General features: G+C 43.1%; 2 protein-coding genes across 3 annotated transcripts in view; one reads left to right on the top strand and one right to left on the bottom strand.

Annotated features, from left to right (window-relative positions):
• Positions 1-17,732, bottom strand: part of LOC117345547 (toll-like receptor 13) — a 40,537-nt gene extending 22,805 nt beyond the window's left edge. Inside the window, exon 1 of the mRNA XM_033914354.1 lies at positions 17,608-17,732. The gene's annotated coding sequence lies outside the window, so the exon portion shown is untranslated. The remainder of the gene's footprint in view (positions 1-17,607) is intronic.
• The window catches only part of TMEM145 (transmembrane protein 145), a 56,961-nt gene continuing 51,165 nt past the window's right edge, over positions 17,462-23,257 (top strand). Inside the window, exon 1 of one of the 2 annotated variants that reach the window (XM_033914357.1) lies at positions 17,462-17,759. In XM_033914357.1, coding sequence (XP_033770248.1) covers positions 17,658-17,759 — 102 coding nt within the window. In that variant the 5' untranslated portion in view covers positions 17,462-17,657. The remainder of the gene's footprint in view (positions 17,760-23,257) is intronic. The other variant, XM_033914356.1, reaches the window with a different exon arrangement.

Genomic DNA, 23,257 nt, shown 5'->3' with positions numbered 1-23,257 from the left:
AAGAGGATAAGCACTGTAAAAACGCTAGAGCAAGCATGGTCCCTTTTTAAGGACACAGTCACCGAAGTGCAAAATCTATATATACCGCGTATCAACAAGAGATCCAAGAGGAAAAAGAACAAGGAACCACCATGGCTTACTGTAGTGGTAAAGGAAGCAATCAGAGACAAGAAGACTTCATTTAAGGAATGGAAAAGGTCAAAAACGGACAAAAACTGGAAAAAGCACAAACATGTCAAAGTAGGTGCCATAATGTGGTAAGAGGAGCCAAAAGAGACTATGAGGAAAAAATAGCCAAGGAGGCAAAAATCTTCAAGCCGTTTTTTTCGATATGTTAAGAGGAAACGACCCGCAAAAGAAGCGGTGAGGCCATTGGATGACCATGGAATAAAGGGAGTGCTAAAGGAGGACAAAGTCATCGCTGACAAACTGAACATATTTTTTGCGTCTGTATTTGCCAAAGAGAATATACACAACATACCGACAGCCGACAGGCTATACGCAGGAAATGAAGACGGGAAACTGACAGGGTTGACGGTCAGCCTAGAAGAGGTATGCAGGCAGATTGATAAGCTTAAAAACGATAAATCCCCAGGACCAGATGGCATCCATCCAAGGGTAATCAAGGAATTGAAAGGGGCTATAGCTGAACTGCTTCAACTAATAGTCAATCTGTCGATCAATTCAGGAAGGATTCCGGAAGACTGGAAATGTTACACTGATCTTCATGAAAGGTTCGAGGGGAGATCCGGTACCGGGAAAGATGGTAGAGGCGCTGATAAAGGACCGCATCACTGATCACCTTGATGGACACAATCTGATGAGGACCAGCCAACACGGCTTCAGCCAAGGAAGATCTTGCTTGACGAACTTGCTGCACTTCTTCGAGGGAGTAAACAGGCAGATAGACAAGGGTGACCCAGTCGACATTGTATATCTGGATTTTCAGAAGGAGATTGACAAGGTTCCGCATGAACGACTACTTCAAAAAATTGCGAGCCATGGAATCAAGGGTGAAATACACACATGGATTAAAAACTGGCTGGCAGATAGGAAACAGAGAGTGGGGGAAAAGCGTCACGAGTGGAGTGCTGCAGGTTTCGGTGCTTGGACCAGTGCTCTTCAACATATTTATAAACAACCTGGAAATTGGTATGATGAGCGAAGTGATAAAATTTGCAGATGATACGAAGTTATTCAGAGTAGTGCGAAAACCTACAACGTGACATAAACACGCTCGAGAAATGGGCCATTAAATGACGAATGAGGTTTAACGTGGATAAGTGTAAGGTGATGCATGTCGGTAACAAAAATCTTATACACGAATACAGGATGTCTGGTGCAGTACTTGGAGAGACCCCCCTGGAAAGAGACTTGGGAGTACTGGTCGACAAGTCAATGAAGCCATCCGCGCAATATGCGGTGGCGGCGAAAAGGGCGAACAGAATGCTAGGAATGATTAAGAAGGGGATCACAAACAGATCGAAGAAGGTTATCATGCCACTGTACTGGGCCATGGTACGCCCTCACCTGGAATACTGCGTCCAGCACTGGTCGCCGTACATGAAGGACATAGTACTACTCGAAAGGGTCCAGAGAAGAGCAACTAAAATGGTTAAGGAGCTGGAGGAGTTGCCGTGAGCGGAGCGAACTGCTAGGCACAATGGACCACTGGTCTGATCCAGCAGCGGCAATTCTTATGTTCTTATGTACCACCTTTTCTATAAAAAGTATTTCCTTAATTAATCTGGAGCCTATCACCTCTTAACTTCATCCTATGCCCTCTCATTGCAGAGTTTCCTTTGAAATGAGACTCGACTCATGCGCATTTACATTATGTAGGTATTTAAACATCTCTATCATATTTCCCCTCTCTCGCTTTTCCTCCAAAGTATACAGACTGAGATCTATATGTCTGTCCCAATGCACCTTATGATGAAGACCACATACCATTTTAGTAGCCTTCCTCTGGTCCAACTCCATCCTTTTTATATCTTTATGAAGGTGCAGCCTCCAGAATTGTACACAATATTCTAAATGAGGCCTCACCAAATAAGTTTTGATTGCTTGAGGGCAGAGATTGTACAGGTATGTATGGGATAAGAGATCTATGAATAAATCCTGGTAATTGTGTCATTCTGGTTTTAAAGGTTAGGATGCCACTTTATAGACCTGCCCCCTGAGTTTTCTTGTAAGATGATAAAGGCTTGGATTTCCAACAATAATCTAACTTATATCCAATGTAACTGTATTTTGGGGGGTTGAAAGTTGTTTATTTTTTGCATCTACATACGGATGATGATATACAAGGGGTCGCTGAAAAGTTCTCAGTGCAACCAACAAAGTTGGAGTAGCCTCCATCGAGGCCTACTTAGCCCAGTGATTTTCTACTTTTTTAATTCAGTATTTTTTTGACGGAACAAAAAAAGTTGGAAAATCACTGGACTAAATGCGTAGCCCTTGATGGAGACGGCCCCAACTTTTTGGGTTGGGCTTAGAACTTTTCAGCGTCCCCTTGTATACTGGCTATTGTATGTTTTTATCTGGAAAATTTGTAAATTGCAATGAAATGCTATGAGTAGTGTTTCCTAAATGGAAATAAATAGCAATGAAAAGTCAGGTCTTGAAATCTCAGCAAACACTGGTTCTTATAGACTGCAAGTTGATTAATGTATTACATTTTCATTCTGCGCTGTTAAAGTGTTTTCCCAATATCAGTTTCATTTCCTGTAGGATTCTTTGCTGATTTTTCGGTAACTTATGCTGGATTAAGGTACTGCCTTCTACTCCTTCCTGCTCTGCAACTTTCTGCTCAAGTTGTTTGATGTTAAAGTCTCTCCAGTTAAAGAAACATTTTAAGGTTTGCTTAGTTTTTTCTTAATGGCAGGTCACCTTAGGACATTTGTGCAGGCTAAAAGTAATCCTTATTTTATCTGAGAAGCTCTTCACTTGGAGTTGCTCCTTTAACTAATGTCACTGGAGCTAAAATGCTTCAAGTCATCTATAAAGTCCAGTGTTATGGATCATTAGTGTTTCTGGGATTAAGGCTAAACCTATGGCCCAATAAGTTGATAAGAATGCACAATGGATTTAATGTAAAACAAAATAAACTTGGCGACATGAAATTTCTCTAAAATATTCATAAGAACATAAGAATTGCCATACTGGGACAGACCAAAGGTCCATCAAGCCCAGCATTCTGTTTCCAACGGTGGCAAACCCAGGTCCCATGTACCTAGCTAGATCCCAAGTAGTAAAATAGATTTTATTCTGCTTATCCTAGGAATAAGCAATGGCTTTCCCTAGGCCATCTCATTAATGACCTATGGACTTCTCTTTTAGGAAATCAATCATACCTTTTTTAAACCCCAATAAGCTAACTGATATTACCACATTCTTTGGCAATGAATTCCAGAGTTTAATTAAATATTATGTGAAGAAATATTTTCTCTGGTCTGTTTTAAATCTACAATTTAGTAGCTTCATCGCATGCCCCCTGGTCCTAGTATTATTGGAATGAGTAAACAAGTGAATCTCACCTACCCTTTCCACTCCACTCAGTATATCACCCCTGAGCCATCTCTTCTCCAAGCTGAAGAGCCTTACCAATTGAGCCTTTCCTCATAGGGAAGTCATCCCATCTCTTTTATCAGTTTTGTCGCTCTTCTCTATACCTTTTCTAATTCTGCTTTTTTGAGATACGGTGAACAGAATTACATACATTATTTGAGGTGTGGCTGTAACATTGAATGATACAAGGGCATTATAACATTTTCATCTTTGTTTTCCATTCCTTTCCTGATAATTCCTAATATTCTATTTGCTTTCTTAGCTGCTGTACATTGAGCTGAGGGTTTCAACGTATCCACAACGATGGCACCTTGATCCTTTTCCTGGGCAGTGACTCCAAACGCGGAACCCTGCATCATGTAACTATACTGTAGTTTGGGTTCCTCTTTCCCACATGCATCACTTTGCAATTGCTCACATTAAACATCATCTGCCATTCTGATGCCCAGTCTCCCAAGGTCTTCTTGTAATTTTTCACAATCCTCTTGCATTGTAACAACTTTGAAAGACTGTGTCATCAGCAAATTTAATTATCTCACTAATTATTCCCATCTCTAGATCATTCATAAATTTGTTAAAAAGCAGCAGTCCCAGCACAGACCCCTGGTTTCTCAATTTAATCTGGACTGTGCCATTAGGCCCACACGCAGAATTCACATGTTCACCTATCCATCATTAAAGAACTGTCGCTACAAAAGATTCCTGGACAGAACTCTTGCCTCCCAGGCAGGTAAATGGAACGACTGGCTGAGTAACATTATCATGCATTCCTCATCCTACTTCAATTTTAGAAAATCAATTAAAACGAATTTGTTTAATCAATTGTAACCCAAGAATCTTACAGTGTTTCACTACTCCCATCCTGTACCTTATATTCGATGACTTTGTAATGTAACCAATTCGCTGATTGTCTAGCATCTCTTATTATAAATCGTCTCAAACTATTATGGCTTTGGCGGTATATAAAAAAGTTAATTATTATTATTATTATTACTGCTTAATTTCCCAAACAAACCCCTGTGAAGTTTCAAAAACCTCTCTATCACAAGGATTGCCCACAGCACAATTTACTCACAAAAGGCTATACTGTAGTTGGTTTTAAAAAGGAGGAAAAAGCCTCAGACTCAAGCTTGTCACTTAGCATATTCAGCATGCATGGCATAAAAAAACCTCCTCCTACCAACCACCAATTCTATGTGCGAAAATCTCTTACTTTAAATACTTAAATGAATTATTCATTCATATAAAAATCTTGACTTTAAATTCTCAATTGATTTGATTCATTTAAAGTGCTCTCTTACTTTAAATGCTTAAGTGCAGGTCATGCTGTAATATCAGAACCACTACTTCAAATGAAAAACTTAATTCTGACAGCGTGCAAAAATCAATGTTCAGTTTTTCAAAGAAATACTTATCTTATTGCACCACTGTTTCAAAACTAGAGTGGGACTGTGCAATAAACACAGCACAACCATCAGGATTCGATCACTCAGTACCAAATCAGCTGTAGCCGACGTTGGCCAGCCAGCGTTTCGCTGGAGTTGCGTCAGGGCATTCAGCTGCATCAGGGCATTACGGACTTATACTCTAAAACACTGTTCTTCAATCGCTGGTCCGTGGACCGGTGCTGGTCCGCAGGAAATTTCTGCCGTTCTGCGCAGGGCCGGTGAGATTGATGAACTTCAATTTCCTACCGGTCTGCGCAGGGCTGGCGAGATCGCCGAGATATAATTTCCAGCTGGTCCATGCAGGGCTGGCGAAATCATGGGGAGCCTCTGACAGTGGCTTTCTCCCCTCCCGGCAACTCTCCTTACTTACCAGCGCAGCGATTCACTAAGGCAGCCTTGGGGCTTTTGCTGAGTTGCAGCTGCCTCTGATGATACAACTTCCTCTTTCCTCAGAGGTGGTGCGACCCTTCAAAGGATCCAAGGCTGCCTTAGTGAATCGCTGCGCTGGCAAGTAAGGAGAGCTGCTGGTAGGGGAGAAAGCCACTGTTGGAGGCTGGGAAGCTGCTGGGCAAGGGAAAAAAAGGGGCAGCTGCTACTGGACCTGGAAAGAGGGAGAAGGAGAGATGCTGCTGGGAGGGGAGGAGGGAAAGGAGTCTGAGAAGCTGCTGGACAAGGGAAAAAAAGGGACAGCTGCTGGTAGGGGAGAAAGCCACTGTTGGAGGCTGGGAAGCTGCTGGGCAAGGGAAAAAAAAAGGGGCAGCTGCTACTGGACCTGGAGAGAGGGAGAAGGAGAGATGCTGCTGGGAGGGGAGGAGGGAAAGGAGTCTGGGAAGCTGCTAGACAAGGGAAAAAAATAGGCAGCTGCTACTGGACCTGGAGGAAAGGAAATAGAGAGATGCTGCTGGGAGGGGAGGAGGGAAAGGAGTCTGGAAAGCTGCTGGACAAGGGAAAAAAGGGACAGCTGCTACTGGACCTGGAGGGAAGGAGAAGGAGAGATGCTGCTGGGAGGGGAGGAGGGAAAGGGAAGGGAAGAGAGTTACTGCTGGACAGGAGGAGGAGGGAAGGGAGAAGGAAAAAAGGAAGGAAACAGCTGGCAGGGAGATTAGAGGAGGGGAAGGGGAGAGACAGGCATGAGAAAGTAGAGAGATTGATGATGGAAAGGGGTCAGCAGAGAAATAAGCAGAGAGGGACAACGATGCTAAATCTGGTGTAGGAGAGATAAAAATGAAGAGAGCAGTGAAGCTGGAATGCATCATGTAAAAAGGAGAGAGGGGGCACAGGCTGGATGGAAAGAGGAGGGGGCATAGAAAGAAGACAGATACCATATGGAAGGGGGAGAGGGCAGACAGTGGATGGAAGGGGCAGATGCTGGATTGAAGAGACAGAGAGGGCAGACGCTTGAAGGGAGTGAAAAGAAGATGAAAGCAGAAACCAGTGTGACAAACCTGTGGCCAGTTTTGTCCCTGTAAGGGATAAAAGCAAAACACGGTCCCTGGTCAGAAGGCTGACCAGGTTAAAAGTAAAGGTTTGGTTTTGGCTGACTACCTCTCAGACAGTGAGGTAGAGCAGGAGAGGCATGAGCATAGGTACATCCAGCAGAGAGCGCCATCTCAGGACAGGTACTCTAGAAAGCCTGATAGGACTCTTATTGAGAAGTGGAGTCCCAGTGCTGGGAGGTATGCTCATTACCATCCTAGGAGAAACCTGAATTATTTGCCCCCTCCTCCTAACACAGCTGCTCCTAGGAGAGAGGGGTGAGGCTTTAACCAACATAAAAACTGAGTATGGGATCTCAGTAGGGAGAGCAGGGAGAGCCTGGACGGGGCTAGAGCTAACGAGCTCAGGCAGCGGCAGAAGCAGCAAGGCTTGGAGGCAAATGAGGGGAAAAGTCTCTCTCCTCCAGCCCTCAGCAGTGAGGACGTGGAGATGACCGAGGATTACCTCAGCTCCACCCCAGAGGCTGCTGAGCAGGCAGAGGCTATGGATGTCTCTGAGCCACTGCTGGAAGCTGGCTATTTCCCCACTGACATGGAGGTTAGTTGCTAAAGGGAATGAAGCAAGGCTGTGCTTGTGCGGGCTCCCGTAACCCAAGCCCAGCTGACAGTGACTAGAACATAAGAACATAAGCAGTGCCTCCGCCGGGTCAGACCACAGGTCCATCCCGCCCAGCAGTCCGCTCCCGCGGCGGCCCAAAACAGGTCAAGACCTGTCTGAATCATCAGAAGGGGCTCCCTTGCCACCTTGGTTTCCCATTTAAGTCCTGCCTTCCTATCGAAGTCCTAGCCCTCCGGTCTTGCACATGCACGACCAGGTTAGTTTATACTCATTACCTGATTAACTTCCTATACTTGTGTTACATCCCAGCTCCTCCCTCAGTATCCCACGATCCCTTTATCCCTCAGAAATCCATCCAATCCCTGTTTGAATCCTTGTACCGTATTCTGCCTGATCACTTCCTCCGGTAGCGCATTCCAAGTGTCCACAACCCTTTGGGTGAAAAAAAACTTCCTTGCATTTGTTTTGAACCTGTCTCCCTTCAGTTTCTCAGAATGCCCTCTCGTATTTGCTGTCCCCTTCAGTCTGAAGAATCTGTCCCTATCCACCTTCTCTATGCCCCTCATGATCTTGAAGGTCTCTATCATATCTCCCCTGAGCCTCCTTTTCTCCAGAGAGAAGAGCCCCAGCCTATCCAGCCTCTCAGCGTATGAGCAGTGTTCCAGCCCTCTTACCAATTTCGTTGCTCTCCTTTGGACTCTCTCAAGTACCGCCATGTCCTTCTTGAGGTGCGGCGACCAATACTGAACGCAGTATTCCAGATGTGGACGCACCATCGCTCGATACAATGGCATGATGACTTCCCGTGTTCTGGTTGCTATGCCCTTCTTTATGATGTCCAGCATCCTGTTGGCTTTTTTCGAGGCTGCTGCGCACTGTGCAGATGGCTTCAGTGATGCATCCACCAGCACACCCAAGTCTCTCTCGAGTCTGCTGTCTCCCAACAATACCCCTCCTAATTTGTAGCTGAACAATGGGTTCTTTTTCCCTATATGCATGACCTTGCATTTGTCCACGTTGAAGCGCATTTGCCATTTGTTTGCCCAGTCTTCCAGCTTGTCCAGGTCCCTTTGTAGGTCCTCACACTCCTCCCTGGTCGTAACTCTGCCGCACAGTTTGGTATCGTCTGCGAATTTTATAACCTCACACTTTGCCTCCTTTTCCAGGTCATTGATGAATATGTTAAAGAGTAAAGGCCCCAGCACCGATCCCTGTGGCACACCGCTCGTGACTCCCCGCCAGTCAGAATATTGACCCTTTACTCCAACCCTCTGCAGTCTTCCCGACAACCAGTGCTTGATCCATCTGTGCACATCCCCTTCCACCCCGTGGTTCCACAGCTTCTTAAGTAGCCTTTCATGTGGCACCTTGTCGAAAGCCTTTTGAAAGTTGAGGTAAATGATGTCTATGGGCTCCCCATTGTCCACCCGACTGCTTATTCCCTCAAAGAAGTACAGAAGGTTCGTTAGGCACGACCTTCCCTTACAGAATCCATGCTGGCTTGTTCTCAGTAGGCCATTCCTCTCGATGTGCTCACAAATGCTGTCCTTGATCATAGCTTCCACAATCTTCCCTATAATTGAAGTCAGGCTCACCGGCCTGTAGTTCCCGGGGTCACTCCTCGATCCCTTCTTGAAGATGGGTGTGACATTTGCCAATTTCCAGTCCTCTGGCACCTCACCAGTTTTCAAGGATAGGTTGCAAACATGTTGTATTGTGCCCGCTATTTCCTGTCTTAGTTCCTTCAGAACCCTTGGATGGATCCCGTCCGGGCCCGGTGATTTGCCGCATTTTAACCTGTCTACTTACCTCTATGCGCTCTAATTTTTCAGCCTGTTCCCCACTCATGAGCTCCTCTGAGTCTGGTATATTAGATTTGTCTTCGCTCGTGAAAACCGACGAGAAGAACGTGTTCAACCTCTCAGCTACCTCTTTATCCTCCTTAATCACTCCCTTCCTGTCCCCATCGTCCAACGGCCCTACCTCCTCTCTCGCTGGTCGCTTCCCCTTTACGTAACTGAAGAATGCCTTGAAGTTTTTCGCCTCCTTGGCCAGCCCCTCTTCGTATTTCCCTTTTGCTTTTCTAACCTCCCGGTGGCATTCCTTTTGGCATTTCCTGTGCACCTGGTGATTTTCTTCTGTTGGGTCCTTTTTCCATCTCCGGAAAGATACTTTTTTGTCCTTTATCGCCCTCTTTACTTCTATTGACATCCAAACCGGGTCCTTTGATCGCTTGTTCTTGCAGCCTTTCCTGAAATTGGGGACGTACATTCTCTGTGCTTCCTGCAGGGTGTCCCTGAATAGGGTCCAGGCGCTTCCCACAGTCTCCATCCTAAAGATGTTTCTGAGCTTCCTCCCCACCATTTCCCTCATAGCAACGTAGTTCCCTTTCTTGAAGTTCAGCGCAGTTGTTGCGGTCCTCCTAACTATGAGTGTCCCTCTTTCTAATGTGAATCTGATCGTGTTGTGATCACTGTTGCCTAGTGGTCCTCCCACTTCTACCCCTCTTACAGGCCCCCCTAATCCGTTTAGGATGAGGTCAAGAGTAGTACCCCCTCGCGTCAGTTCTTTGACTAGTTGCTCCATGAAGCAGTCCTTCACAGCTTCTACAAATCCTATCTCCCTAGTGCAGTTGGAGTGACCCATACTCCAGTCTATCCCTGGGTAGTTGAAGTCCCCCATCACTGTTACATTTCCAGTCCTGCACTCCTGTCTCAATTCCGCTTCCAAGTCGTGTAGGGGAAGAGCAGGAAAATCTCTCCGCTACACTGTATGACTGCCCGGAGAGCATTGTTTGTTTAAGGAACTTTATCTGTAGGGGTGTGAAAGCTCCGTGTGAAGACCTAAGTAAAGTTCACAGCTTACCTAATGTCATGCTATGTTCCGTCGGCTAGGAAGCCCAGCTGATAGTAACGAGCTGTGAAGCCTGCTCTGCAAAACCTATCCGTGTCTCAGCTAGGTAAGCTGAAACGTTTGAGGAATTCATTGCTAGGTTTGGGAACTGTAATTACTCTGGCTGTGTTCACAAGGTGTGCAAAATTTGAAAGTTTATTTCCTGATATTTTTCATTTACCTTTACCCCTGGTGAAGAGGACTGTACTTAGACTGAAAAGTCCAGGGTATTGAACTGTATGTGGCATTTGTAGCAAGCCATTCTGACAACTGCAAGCTATTTTGTATTTTATATTTTGCCATGTCATGCGGGTAGCTGATGGTATTCAGACCCCGGGTTCAATAAAGTACAAGAACATTCTTTTGTAACAAGACTTACCTGTGTGGTCTTCTCTTTACAAGCTACTCTCAGTGTGGCCTGGCAGACTAGGCAGGCGCCTAGGTCTGTTATAACCTGAAAAGCCTTCCTCCAACCTGAGGAGGCCACGCCGACAGGCCAGAACTCAACACACCTAATCCCTCTGCTGGTTAGAGCAAGGGATAAGTGTGTCACACCAGAGACAACAAAAGGTAGAAAAAAATAATTTTTATTTCTATTTTGTGATTAGAATATATCAGATTTGAAATATATATCCTGCTAGAGCTGGTGTTAGACATAACTGGGGACTGCAAAGCCCAGGCAGTGTTTCTTTAACTTCCAGCTGGCTTAGGGCTCTCTCTGACCAGGGGGCAATTGCCCTATTTGCACTCCCCTAACACTATTCCTGTCATGTGTGACTGCGGTATTCTGTTAGCATGATATTTCTGTGTAGCATTGTGTAATAATTTGGCTTATTCAGTTGTCTTGATAGTAGAGGGGATGTATGTGAAGGGGAGGGGAGACAGGGGTTTTGTTGATCCTTGCTCGCAAACCGGTGCACTTGTAAACCGAGGTATCACTGTATAAGGTGATTGACTATACAGTCAATTCTATACTATACTCATTCTGCACCAGGATTAGTTTGCTATACATACTGTAACTAAATCAGTTCATTATATCTTGTTTAATTTATAATCAACTTGCCTGAGTTTAGCCTTCCATCTGCTTATCTCAAAGGACTATTCTGTACCACCCATCTTGTCCCCTCGGCTACAGGATAAGCTGTATTGTAGAAAAGCATTAGCATCATATCTATGTAAATAAAATTGAATTTCTAGACGGCATAACCTTGAAGATCAAAGTGGTTTACAAAAAGTTAAATAATAAAGGAAGAAAACCATGGAGATCTAATCAACCAAATATTTTGAAAAAAGATAAGTTTTCAATTGTTTTCTAAAATGTACATAAGAATGAGACTGGAGAAGGAAAATAAGACATAAAGGTAAAGATAATTTAAAGTCCAATATAGAGATATTAATGAGGTGACTAATTCAATTTGATTTCAGCCAAGTCAACCATTTGAGTTCTTTATTAAATATTTCTTGATTCCGTTAAGTTTAATCTTGGAACTGTTAATTGAGGACTAGTGCTAGATTAAGCATTTTAATTTTTTTGCCTCATTTATTTTCCTAAAAAATTACTTTATGCTTAAAGCTTTCTGTACAAGTTTATGCTTGATTGTTATATTATGAAAATGATAAATAAAAAAAAATAAATAAAAAAAGAATGAGATGTAAATAACAAGTGTCGGAAATCCTTATCGTAAAAGCTGCCTGAAATGAGAGAGTATGATCATGATATTTCTTACTTTTATAAACCTTGACGGAGGGAAATACGAAAAGGGCATGAAAACTTCTACTGTTTCATAAGTATTATGCTAACATTGTATTATATCTCTCATTTGAATTTCAATGCTATTATAAGTATATTTTTGAAACTGTTTCATGAAAATTGAAGTTTCAACTCCTCCCTGTTCTGAAATAGTAATTCCTACTTCTCCCTGAACAAAAGTATAAGTCTTTCTGTATTTTGTATGTCCTATACTGTGTATGTAATATTGTAACATTATGGTTCAGTTTTATTTACGCATCCTACTGTTTTTTTCCCTTGTTTTTTGTCTAATTTTCTTATCTATTAAGTTGTAACTTTACCCTTCTACCCTTCACATTTCGTGTATGTCTCAAAACTGTTAGTCTAATGTTATTCTGTTTACTCTTATAAATTTGTTTTATGAAGTTGTAAATCGCTTAGTAACTGGAATAAGCGATTCATCAAATACAAATAAAAACTTGAAACTTGTAACCTGTTCTGGTCTCTTTTGGGAGAATGGGCAAAAAAAATCAAACAAATAAATCAAACAATTTGTTTATATTTGGTCTTTTTACTACTGTTATGCTGTTAACAAAACTATGGGCTCCTTTTACAAAGCTGCGCTAGCGATTTTAGCGCGCACTAAACGCTAATGCCAGTATTGAGCTGGCGTTAGTTTTAGCTGCGTAACGCGGGTTTAGCACGCTCTAAAAACGCTATTGCAGCTCAGTAAAAGGAGCCCTATACATTTTATGTTAAACTGTGCTTGTTGCACACCATCTTGGGTGAATCTCTTCATAACGGCGGTTAATAAATTCAAATAAATATTATAGAAGAGCAACTATCGGAAATTCTGGTCATTGATTGGAGCAATTTAGGTGCTGCAACATTTGGTAACTAAAGATTTCAGAACAATTATTCATACATTTTATTTGCACTTAACACAGTTGGACAAAAAATATTCATTAATGGGATTAAGGCAGTGATGAAACATCTTCTGCATAAATCTATCCCTGTGGTTTGAGTTGGATGAGTAAGTGGTGCTCAAGAGTTCTGAGCCTTGTTAACTTCTTATGACAAGAATACCTTTGCATGAGAAATGATAAGAAATGAAATATTTTAAAGTATATGTAGAATATTAATGCTGCCATCCACAGATTTTCTTATATGTTCTGTCACCAATGATGTACTAAAGTCTATAAAATCAAAATTTCTGTTGGAACCTATTGCAGTCAAGAGGTTTGTAGACTAAAGGCAAACAAGTTACTTGTATCTCCCTTTGGAATTAAGTTACTTCCTGTTATTAGTCACTATAGAGTTAGTTCTGGCTGCCTGATCAATTAATTTTTGCAGTTTGCAGAGTTTGCTGCAGAGATGTTAACTGCCTGAGTCAAAAGTTGAGCACTCCATTAGGCCAAAGACTCTTCTTTTGAAGCTAGTATGGACCCCCTGGTGGTACCAAGAGCGGACGCAAAGAGACAAGGGGAACTGCAAGCAATCAACGCCTGGATGAGACGATGGTGCGAAGAGGAAGGCTTTGACTTCATGCGCAACTGGACAGAGTTCAAGGGAAAAACAAGTACTACAGAAAAGACGGACTGCACCTTAACAAGGAAGGAGTAAGAGTACTGGCAGGCAACATGAAGAGAGCCATAGAGAAGGCTTTAAACTAAAGGACAGGGGAAAGCCGACAGTCGACTATCAGTCGATGGCCCGGGCGACAGGATGCCCCGTAGAAGGAATTACGGACAACTACTCAGACACAGGAGGGGTCGACCACAAAGCAAATTAGGAAGACAACACAGCAGCAGAAAAGAATACCGTGGAAGAAACAGTAGATACTGCTAAGCTTAAAAAGTCCACGAAGGTAACACAAAGGGAACTCAAATGTATGTATACGAATGCTAGAAGTCTGGGAAACAAAATGGGAGAGTTAGAAGCAATAGCAAAAAACAACGAACTGGAAATCATTGGCATAACAGAAACATGGTGGAATGACGAAAAAAACAAATGGGACACAGTACTACAGGGATACAAACTGTACAGAAAAGATAGATTGGGGCAGAAAGGTGGAGGTATTGCCCTATATGTTCGGGAAGGATTAGAATCCGTGAGAGAGGCTAGGGTGGAAGAGAAAGAGAAGCTGGAATCCCTCTGGATCAGGATTCCCAGACACAACGATGCTGACATAAAGATTGGCCTTTACTACTGACCACCAGGACAGAGGGAAGAGACAGACTCGGAAGTGATAGAGGAAATTAAACAAGAATGTAAGACAGGTAATGTCATAATCTTGGGGGATTTCAATTTCCCGGGGATAGACTGGGACCTGGGAACCTCCAGCTGTGGCAAGGAGGCAAAGTTCTTGGAAGTGCTAGGGGACTGCTTCCTTGAACAGATGGTAGGAGAGCCGACGAGAGGAAACATCACCTTGGACTTGGTCATAAATGGCATTACGGGCCCGGCAAAGGAAGTAGAAGTCACGGTCCCGCTGGGGACGAGCGATCACAACATGATCAACTTCAAACTTGATGTCAGGAAAGGGAAAGGTACCAAAACCTCAACCACGACTTTAAACTTTAAAAAGGGAAGTATGACAGCATGAAAGCCATGGTGAAAAAACGGATCAAGAAAAAGATGGGCAAAGTCATAACAGTGAAACAGGCATGGTCCCTATTGAAAAATACTATCACGGAAGCACAAAGACTCTACATTCCGCGGATGTCCAAAATAAAGAAAACCAAAGGCAAAAGAGAGCCGGCGTGTAGGGATGGAGATCTGATAAGTTGTGATCCAGGGCATCAGAACACAGGCAAGGTCAGCACACAGGTTGCTATGAACCAGGCCAGGTCAGCACACTGATCTAGGCCCTGTGTACGGATCTAGGCCCTGTGTAGAAGTATGAATTCTTTCTCTTTCCCTCTTGTAAAAGCAAGGAAAAAGGTTTGAACCTTGAGACAGAATGCTGAGGCATTCCCCCCCTCCACTTTTGTCACAAGACTCTTGCCACATATTAACCTGACACAGGTTTACCCTTATCTTATCTCTTATCTTGTTTAAGCATCCCTTATTTGGGCAACAATCAGACTTTGCCTGAGCAAGCCCTGACTTAAGGCTAATCAAGAAGCATGCTTTATAACCTTTGGACTGTCACATGCTATAGTAAGATTTGACCACTAACTCCAAGCTCCAGATATAATTGTCACAACAAGTATCAGATATCTCTCTATGAAGAGACCTCAGCCCCACCACTCCACCGCTATAAATCGTTCACAAGCGGGAAGAATCACGTGGTGCCTTTCATCATTGGTCTCGACATATACATATATAGCTTTGCTTGTTAAATATCTTTAAATAGTATAAATAGTGTAAAGAAAAATGTACTTATATATTTGAATATTAGTATAAAGCACTTATCTCAGCCTTAGAACGGGTGTTATGCCCCAACATGTTTCGCACATATCGTGCTTTGTCAAGGGGCTCCCGGGGCTGTGTCTGTCATCCGACTCCCTATATTATGTGAAAGGAAGAACTCTGGCTTTCACATAATATAGGGAGTCAGATGACAGACACAGCCCCGGGAGCCCCTTGACAAAGCACAATATGTGCGAAACATGTTGGGGCATAACTCCCGTTCTAAGGCTGAGATAAGTGCTTTATACTAATATTCAAATATATAAGTACATTTTTATTTATACTATTTAAAGATATTTAACAAGCAAAGCTATATATGTATATGTCGAGACCAATCATGAAAGGCACCACATGATTCTTCCCGCTTTTGAACGATTTATAGCAGTGGAGTGGTGGGGCTGAGGTCTCTTCATAGAGAGATATCTGATACTTGTTGTGACAATTATATCTGGAGCTTGGAATTAGTGATAAATACTTTTGGTACAGCTCCCGAATGAGATATTGATAAGTATTGCCATTTTTTCTGTGATAGTAAGATTTGAGACATATCAGAAATGTACACATTGAGAGTACGACAGGAACTCCCTACAGCTATTTCCTAATGGCGATCTGCACAGGGCAGGAGCGTAGGAAGATCGCTCCTGCCCCGAAAGCCCGCTAGACCACCAGCTAAGGCCGGGATGCCAGGGGGAAGACTTAACAATGTTTTTTTTTTTCTTTTTACCCCCTCCCCCAAAAATCGTGAATATGTGAAATCGTGATTGCCTAAACCGCGAATGGGGAGGGGGAAGTGTATATGATATGATGCTTTTCTACAATACAGCTTATCTTATATAGATAACATATATACAGGTACTTATTTTGTACCTGGGGCAATGGAAGGTTGGTTGAGTTGACAAGAGTCACCAGGAGCTGCAGTGGGAATTGAATTCGGTTCCCCTGGTTCTCAGGCCACTTTAATAACCATTGGGCTACTTCTTCATCTCCAGCCCCCCTCCCCCAAGATTCTCTCAGTCACATAATCATTATCCCCTAGCAGATGCTAGGGTCCACTTTGGGGTATCAGCACTCAAGAAAAAGATGAGTGTCATTGAAGACAATATGCTGAAACCTTCTGTCTAACTTGTGGCGGCAGCCAAAAAAGCAAACAAAATGCTAGGAATTATTAGAAAAAGGGCTCCTTTTATCAAGCCACATTATAGCACAAGTTAAACCACCGGCTGCACTAGCCACTAACGCCTGCCTTGAGCAGTTTTGGTGGGGGTTAGCGATTAAAAGTCACGCACGCTAACCCCCGCTAGCATGGCTTGATAAAAGGAGCCCTAAGAATGTTATAATGCCTGAATATTGCTCCATGGTGCGACCTCACCTTGACATTGCATTCAGTTCTGGTCACCTTATCTCAAAAAAGATATAGCGGCACTAGAAAAGGTTCAAAGAAGGACGACCAAGATGATAAATGGGATGGAACTCCTCTCGTATGAGGAAAGACTAAAGAGGTTCGAGCTCTTCAGTTTGGAAAAGAGACATCTGAGGGGAGATATGATTGAAGTCTACAAAATCCTCAGTGGTGTAAAAAGGGTTACAAGTGGATCAATTTTTTACTCCATCAAAAATTACAAAGACAAGGGGACACTGCATAAAGTTACAAGCAGATATTTCAAAAACCAGTAGGAGGAAATATTTTTTCACTCGGAAAATAGTTAAGCTCTGGAACACATTGCCATAGGATGTGGTAAGAGGGGTTGACTAGCTGGTTTAAAAAAAGGCTTGGACAAGTTCCTGGAGAAAAAATTCATAGTCTGCTATTGAGACAGACATGGGGGAAGCCACTGCTTGCCCTGGATCAGCAGCATGGGTGTTTGCCAGGTACTTGTGACCTGGATTGGCCACCCTGAAGATGGGATACTGGGCTAGATGGACCATTGGTCTGACTCAGTAAGGCTATTCTTATTTTCTTGGTAGCCCTCACTACTTTGATCCTTCATCCCCAACCACCTCTTCATGAGCCCCCCCCCCCAGTCCACTCATGATTCTCCACACCCCTAGTCCTAACCCCCCCCCCTATAAGATTCCTGCAGGGGTCCCTCAAATTTCCAGGTCTAATTTTTCCCGCCTTCACCCGTTTCTTCCTCCTACTTAATGCAGTGAGGAAGAAGTCGCCCTTATTTATTTACTGTCCCCCAGCAACTCTATTACATTGCCTTCTTGGCCAGTAAGCAGCCCGCTCTCATCGTCTCCTCGGGGGACAGAGGGGAGGGGGGTAGGACGGGCAGATGAGAAGATCACGTCATTCTCTGGATCACAGAGGGAGAGGCGAGCTCGGTCCCCTAAGCCCGGCTAGTGACAAGGACCTGTTGCAGAGCCTTGTCGCTGCAGATTCGTTGCGGATTTGTGGGGTGACCGGAACGCCCGAGCCACCGTCTGCAGTCTTTCCTACGCCTTTCGGCTGACCCTTTGAGAGATGCCTGTCTCTTTAATCGGGAGCGCGCCGCGTACCTGGCCCTTTATCGAGAGTTGGGGGGTGGTGCGCTCCTGCGCTGGGAGCCATGGAGCTGGCGGCTGGGGCTTTGCTTGTTCTTTTCGGCTTTCTGCAGTTCCTTCTTCCCTGTCTGGGCAAGTACGTGCGGGGCAACATCAGCACCAAAGAGGTGAGTGCGGGGATAGATGGATCGGGGATTAATCTAACGAGGGGGGAAGGGGTAAAACGCGGACCTTGCGGATCTAAAACCGCTTCCCACGAGGGGGAAGAGGTAAAACGCGGACCCCACGGACCTTAGGGACCGGTTTTAGATCCGCGAGGTCCGCGTTTTACCCCTTCCCCTAACGAGGGCAGCAGAGAGGGGGTTCCAGAGGATCTCCTGATGGTGCAGCTTCTTTCACATATGGTGCCTGCATATAGTATTTATGCATTTCTCATGTACAACTCTTTCACATCTGAGGAAAATAAACTGGATCCAGCTGTGTAAGACTCAAGTATAGTGTATGGTACCATATGCAGATCTGAAGAGGCTCTACATTGTAGTTATAATGTATAGTAAGATTTGCAACATTAAAGGGATGGCTTTTGTCTGTAATGTCTATTATCTGGAAAGATTATATGTTCATATAAATATACTTATTGCGCAATAGTTTATATGTATATCTCTCTAATATACTGTAAAAACCATGGAAGAAGAACCTAGGGGAGATCAACCAGGTGAAGTATGTGTGCATTCCTTCAGGCAAATGGGGGCTGGATGGACAGAAGTGCCTCTTAATAATTTGAATGTGATTATGAAGGGAGCTGGGCATTTTCAGGGAGTATATTTTAAAGCATTTTTGTATGTATGTGTATGTTGGTGTCGACTAAATAATACAATATTTTAATCTCTTAATTTGTATTGTTTTGTGTTTGTGAGTGGACTATATAATGGAATAAATAAATAATATACTCCCCACTTCTGCCATTATGGGGATAAAAGGTAATGTAAGGTCTTCACACATGCATGTGTGAGGTTATGACATGCAGACATGTACTAGATCATGTATGTCTCTGTATGTGGACAGTAGCACCGATAAGCTGGGTATCTGCAGATATATGTTTTTGTGTATAAAATAGATAGTGACCCACAGGTCGAGGGGGCAGAAGAAGGGTTGGAAGATATTTCTGTGTATCATCTAATTGATGGGAAAGAAGACAGATAGAAAATATATGAAAGGCTAAGCATACATATGCATTTCTATAGAGGACTTAGTTTGGAATGGAATAATCTGGAACACTGTTCCAGTATCTTTATTTTCAGGAATCACATGAATCAATTCTGGCTCCCTCTTATTCGAGGAGACGGAGGAGAGAAGGTACAGGGCCTGTGTTAAACCTGTTGAGGCCCAGGACAGAAATTTGGGAAAGGGCTCCAATGGCTTCTTCAGCCCTTGTGGTCTGGGGGCCCAAAATAATTGTCTTGGTTGTACCCCCTTACACAAGCAGCACTTTCTGACCTGGTTTCATCCCATGCAAGTAGAGAAGAGCAAATCAGTGCAGGCTGGCCCACTTTCCCCCACCCAAAATGTTAGAGCAGGCAACTTAACCTGATCTATACCCCTGAAAAAGAGAGCCAGGGAGAGAGAAGTGAGGAAAGTAGCTGGAGAAAGTATATAATTCAGGTTGGGGATGTGTGATGTGATGTGATGTGTGATGTGTAGGGCAAAAGGAATACATGATTACCAGTGAGAGAGTTTGAGAGCTTCAAGGAAACGAGGGTGGGGTTTAGATTTGGGAACTCGGGGAACAAAGACCACTGGGTAATAGATATGAAGTCAATGGATGGAGGATTATTGGAGGGTGACCTGGAGATTGAAGACTACTGCAGAAAGAAAGGAGGGGTGTTGAGACTGATGCAAGAACTTGAGGCAGCCATTTTTGATAGCGGATCTGCACAGGACAGGAGTGTAGGAAGGTCACCATGGTTTTGAAGGTAAGCTGTGGAGGGAGGTGGAAAGAAGTCATGGTGGGAGCCCTAAAGTTATTTGTGACTTTTTAATATTCACAAGGAAGCTGTGCTCCTAACTCTCGCAAATATGAAGGGAGACCTGTATACATAATTGAGATCTTTAAGTCTGTCTTCATATGCTTTAAGACAAAGACCACCAACCATTTTAGCAATCTTCCTCTGCACTGACTACATCCTGTTTATATCTTTTTAAAGGTGCAGTCTCTAGAATTATACACAATATTCTAAATGAATTCTCACCAGAGTCTTATAGGGGGCATCATTACCTCTTTTTTCTACTGGTCACTGTGCACCGAAGCATCTTTCTAGCTTTCGCTGTCACCTTTTCTACCTGTTTGGCCACCTTAAGATCATCACATATGATCACACTCAAGTCCCACTCCTCTTTCATTCACAAAAGTTCTTTACCACCTAAACTGTACCATTCCCTTGGGATTTTGCAGCCTAAATGCATTACCCTGCATTTATCAGCATTAAATTTTAGCTGCCAAATTCCAGATCATTCTTCTAGCTTCGTCAGATCCTTCCTCATGTTATCCACACCATCAGGGGTGCCTACCCTATTGCAGATTTTGGTATCATCCCCAAAGACGCAAATCTTACCAAACTGCCCTTCAGCAATATCACTTACAAAAATGTTAAAAAGAACAGGCACCACCACTGGTAACATTCCTGTCATCAGAGAGGCCCTGTTCATCTCTACCCTCTGTTGCCTTTCATACAACCAGTCCCTAACCCAGCACTATGAAGCCTATGTCAAGCATGCTCAGTTTATTTATTAGATACTTGTGTGGAACATTGTCAAAAGCTTTGCTAAAATCTAAATACACCACACCTAGCACTCTTCCTTTATCCAACTCTCTGGTCAGCCAGCCAAAGAAATTGATCAGATTTGTCTGACAAGACCTACTTCAAGTGAAGCCATGTTGGCTCAGGTCCTGTAATCCATTAGATTCAAGAAACTTCATTATTCTCTGTTTTAAAAACATTTTCATTAATTTACGTGTCACAGAAGCCAGACTTTCCAGCCTATACTTTCCTCTCTCTTCCACTTTTGTGAAGAGGGACCACAGCTGCCCTTCTCCAATCCTCCAGTACCACTCCAAAAATGGTCAGCTAACAAAGCTGCCAGAACTTCCCTAAACCCTTGGATGTACGCCATTTGGCCCCAGCACTTTGTCCACCTTTTGTTTAGCTAGTTCCTCACACACAGTCCTCTGAAAATGGTTCATAATTTAGCACTACTGGGAAAGTGAGGGGGGGGGGAGTTACAGATTCTATTTTTCTTTTCTTATGTCTCCTACATGTCCAAAAGCTATTCTAGTAGGTACAGCAAATATTTTGTTTTTGACCTTGGAAGGCTTACAATTCTAGATTTGTACATGAGACAGTTGAGAGTTAAATGACTTGCCCAAGATCTTGAGCCAAGAGTCAAAATGATATGCTATTCACTCTTCTGACTCAATCATACAACATACTATAACAATCAGCCAGGCCAATACAAAGTGATTTATGAATTAAATATCATGTAATGGACTTCAAAAAGTAGGGCTTCATCTATTATCAGAATGAGCCTCGTGTACCTTTTCATCATCAGTCCATTAATCTTAAAACTTCTGCAGTGGGATTTTAAACCAGGCTTCTCTAGGTTTCAGCCCACTGTTCTAACCATTAGACTACTATGCTTTCGAAATGTCAGCCCTGGTGAATGGAAGAAGGTGTTTGGGGATGTAAGATCATCAGGAAGTTAGTTAGTTAGAAAGAAGGGACCCCCCGAGGGCTGAGCATTGATGGGGGAAGGAGGAGTTGAACCTCCTTTTTAATATACATATTACAGGAGAATGGAAGTGTTTTTCTGATGTGTGTGTATGTGTTGTATTGATAAATGTGTATATACAGGAATTACAGAGGCAGGAAATGTATGGGGGTCATATTCTTTTAAGTTCCGAAGACCGCAGATAGCGCATTATTCTGTCCTTTACTGCTTTTTTTCCAGGAAGAAAGGGAAGAAGGAAGGCTCAATGCTTGGTATCAATATCCATGAGTGGCATCAGATAGCAGTGTTGGGGGAGGGGGGAGGAGGGAAACTGATCTGACTTCCAAGCCTTGATGTTCATTGCGACAAGCAGATATTCTAACATACCTATGCTTATTCTGGTCACTAGCACTCTCGCTTGGGCTCAGAGACCTGTTCCATTATGTATCAACAGCTCACGAGTACACAAAAAAATCATATACCAAAAAAAACAAGTGTCTCTTTTAAATTAGTGGTGCTTGCATGTGGAAAAGCTTGAAAAATCTTAGAATTCAAACATTTGCTTTCAAATACAAGGACTCCTGCCTACAGAGGAGGAAAAGCCTCAGAATGTGAACCTTCTGCAATCAATTTATAATGCAGGAAGGATCATTTATAGACAAACCTCATTGGAACAAAAACCTCCTCACAAACACTTCTGTCCTATAGATTAAACTGTTTGAGTTATATTAAATATTTAATTCTGTCCAATACATTTCCAGAATAGAAATGATTAAACCACTGAAGTCCCGTTTACAACTTCTCCAATTTTATTATATGCAACAAGCAACACCCTCTCAAATCTTTCTAAACAATTTCCCATTAATAAAACAAGAGACCTCAACAAGATGACTTATCTTGAATGGGAAACTTTTCCTTTTATCTTCTTTCTTGTCTTCTCAAACGAGAAATGGGGGTGCTGAAACTTGCAAAAAACACCAAGTCCATGCTGACGGTAGCCAGACAGCGTTTCGCTATGGCTGCATCAAGGCAAAACCGGGCTTCTCTGCAAAATAAGAAACTTGTTATAAAACTTGAATCTTCACAAAAACAGCAATTAACAAAGCAAATCACCACTCACTCACTTCGGCACATCAACTCCATGCTCATTGGCAAAAGTTACCAGGTTGAATTTCATTAGCGGTCAATGTCTGACATTGCTCAGACATAGAAACATGATGACAGATAAAGGACAAATGGCCCATCCAGTCTGCAGTAACCATTATCTCTTCCTCTCTCTAAGAGATCCCAAGTGCCTATCCCATGCTTTCTTGAATTCAGACACAGTCTCTGTCTCTACCTCCTCTTCTGGGAGACTGTGCCACACATTTACCAGCCTTTCTGTAAAAAGGTATTTCCTTAGATTTATCCTGAGCCTATCACCTCTGAACTTCATCCTATGCCCTCTCATTCCAGAGCTTCCTTTCAAATGAAAGTGACTCGACTCATGCGCATTTATGCCACCTAGGTATTTAAATGTCTCTATCATATCTCCCCTCTCCCACCTTTAAACTACACTAACTAAACTAAAATGTAGTTTTATATACCGGGTCATCAACCAAATTGAGCTCAACTCGGTTTACAGTAAGTGGTAACATAATACTTTAAGGGAACAGAGAACAGAAAATCTAAATTAACAAAAGGGGCTAGTTTTCAAAATGTTTAGCCAACAGAAAAGGCTTCAGAGCTTTCCAAAAGTGAAAGAAGGATCCCAAACTTCTTAGTACAAGCGGTAAGTTATTCCATAGCTCAGTCAATTTGAAAATGAAAGAGTAACTGAATTTTCTGGTAGACCTATTATTCCAAAGTATACATATTGAGATCTTTAAGTCTGTCCCCATTCGCCTTATGACAAAGACCA

This window comes from Geotrypetes seraphini, chromosome 11 (genome assembly GCF_902459505.1).
Source record: "Geotrypetes seraphini chromosome 11, aGeoSer1.1, whole genome shotgun sequence".
NCBI lineage: Eukaryota > Metazoa > Chordata > Amphibia > Gymnophiona > Dermophiidae > Geotrypetes > Geotrypetes seraphini.
Note: the sequence above shows the minus strand (reverse complement) of the source record. Positions and strands in the feature narration are given on the sequence as shown.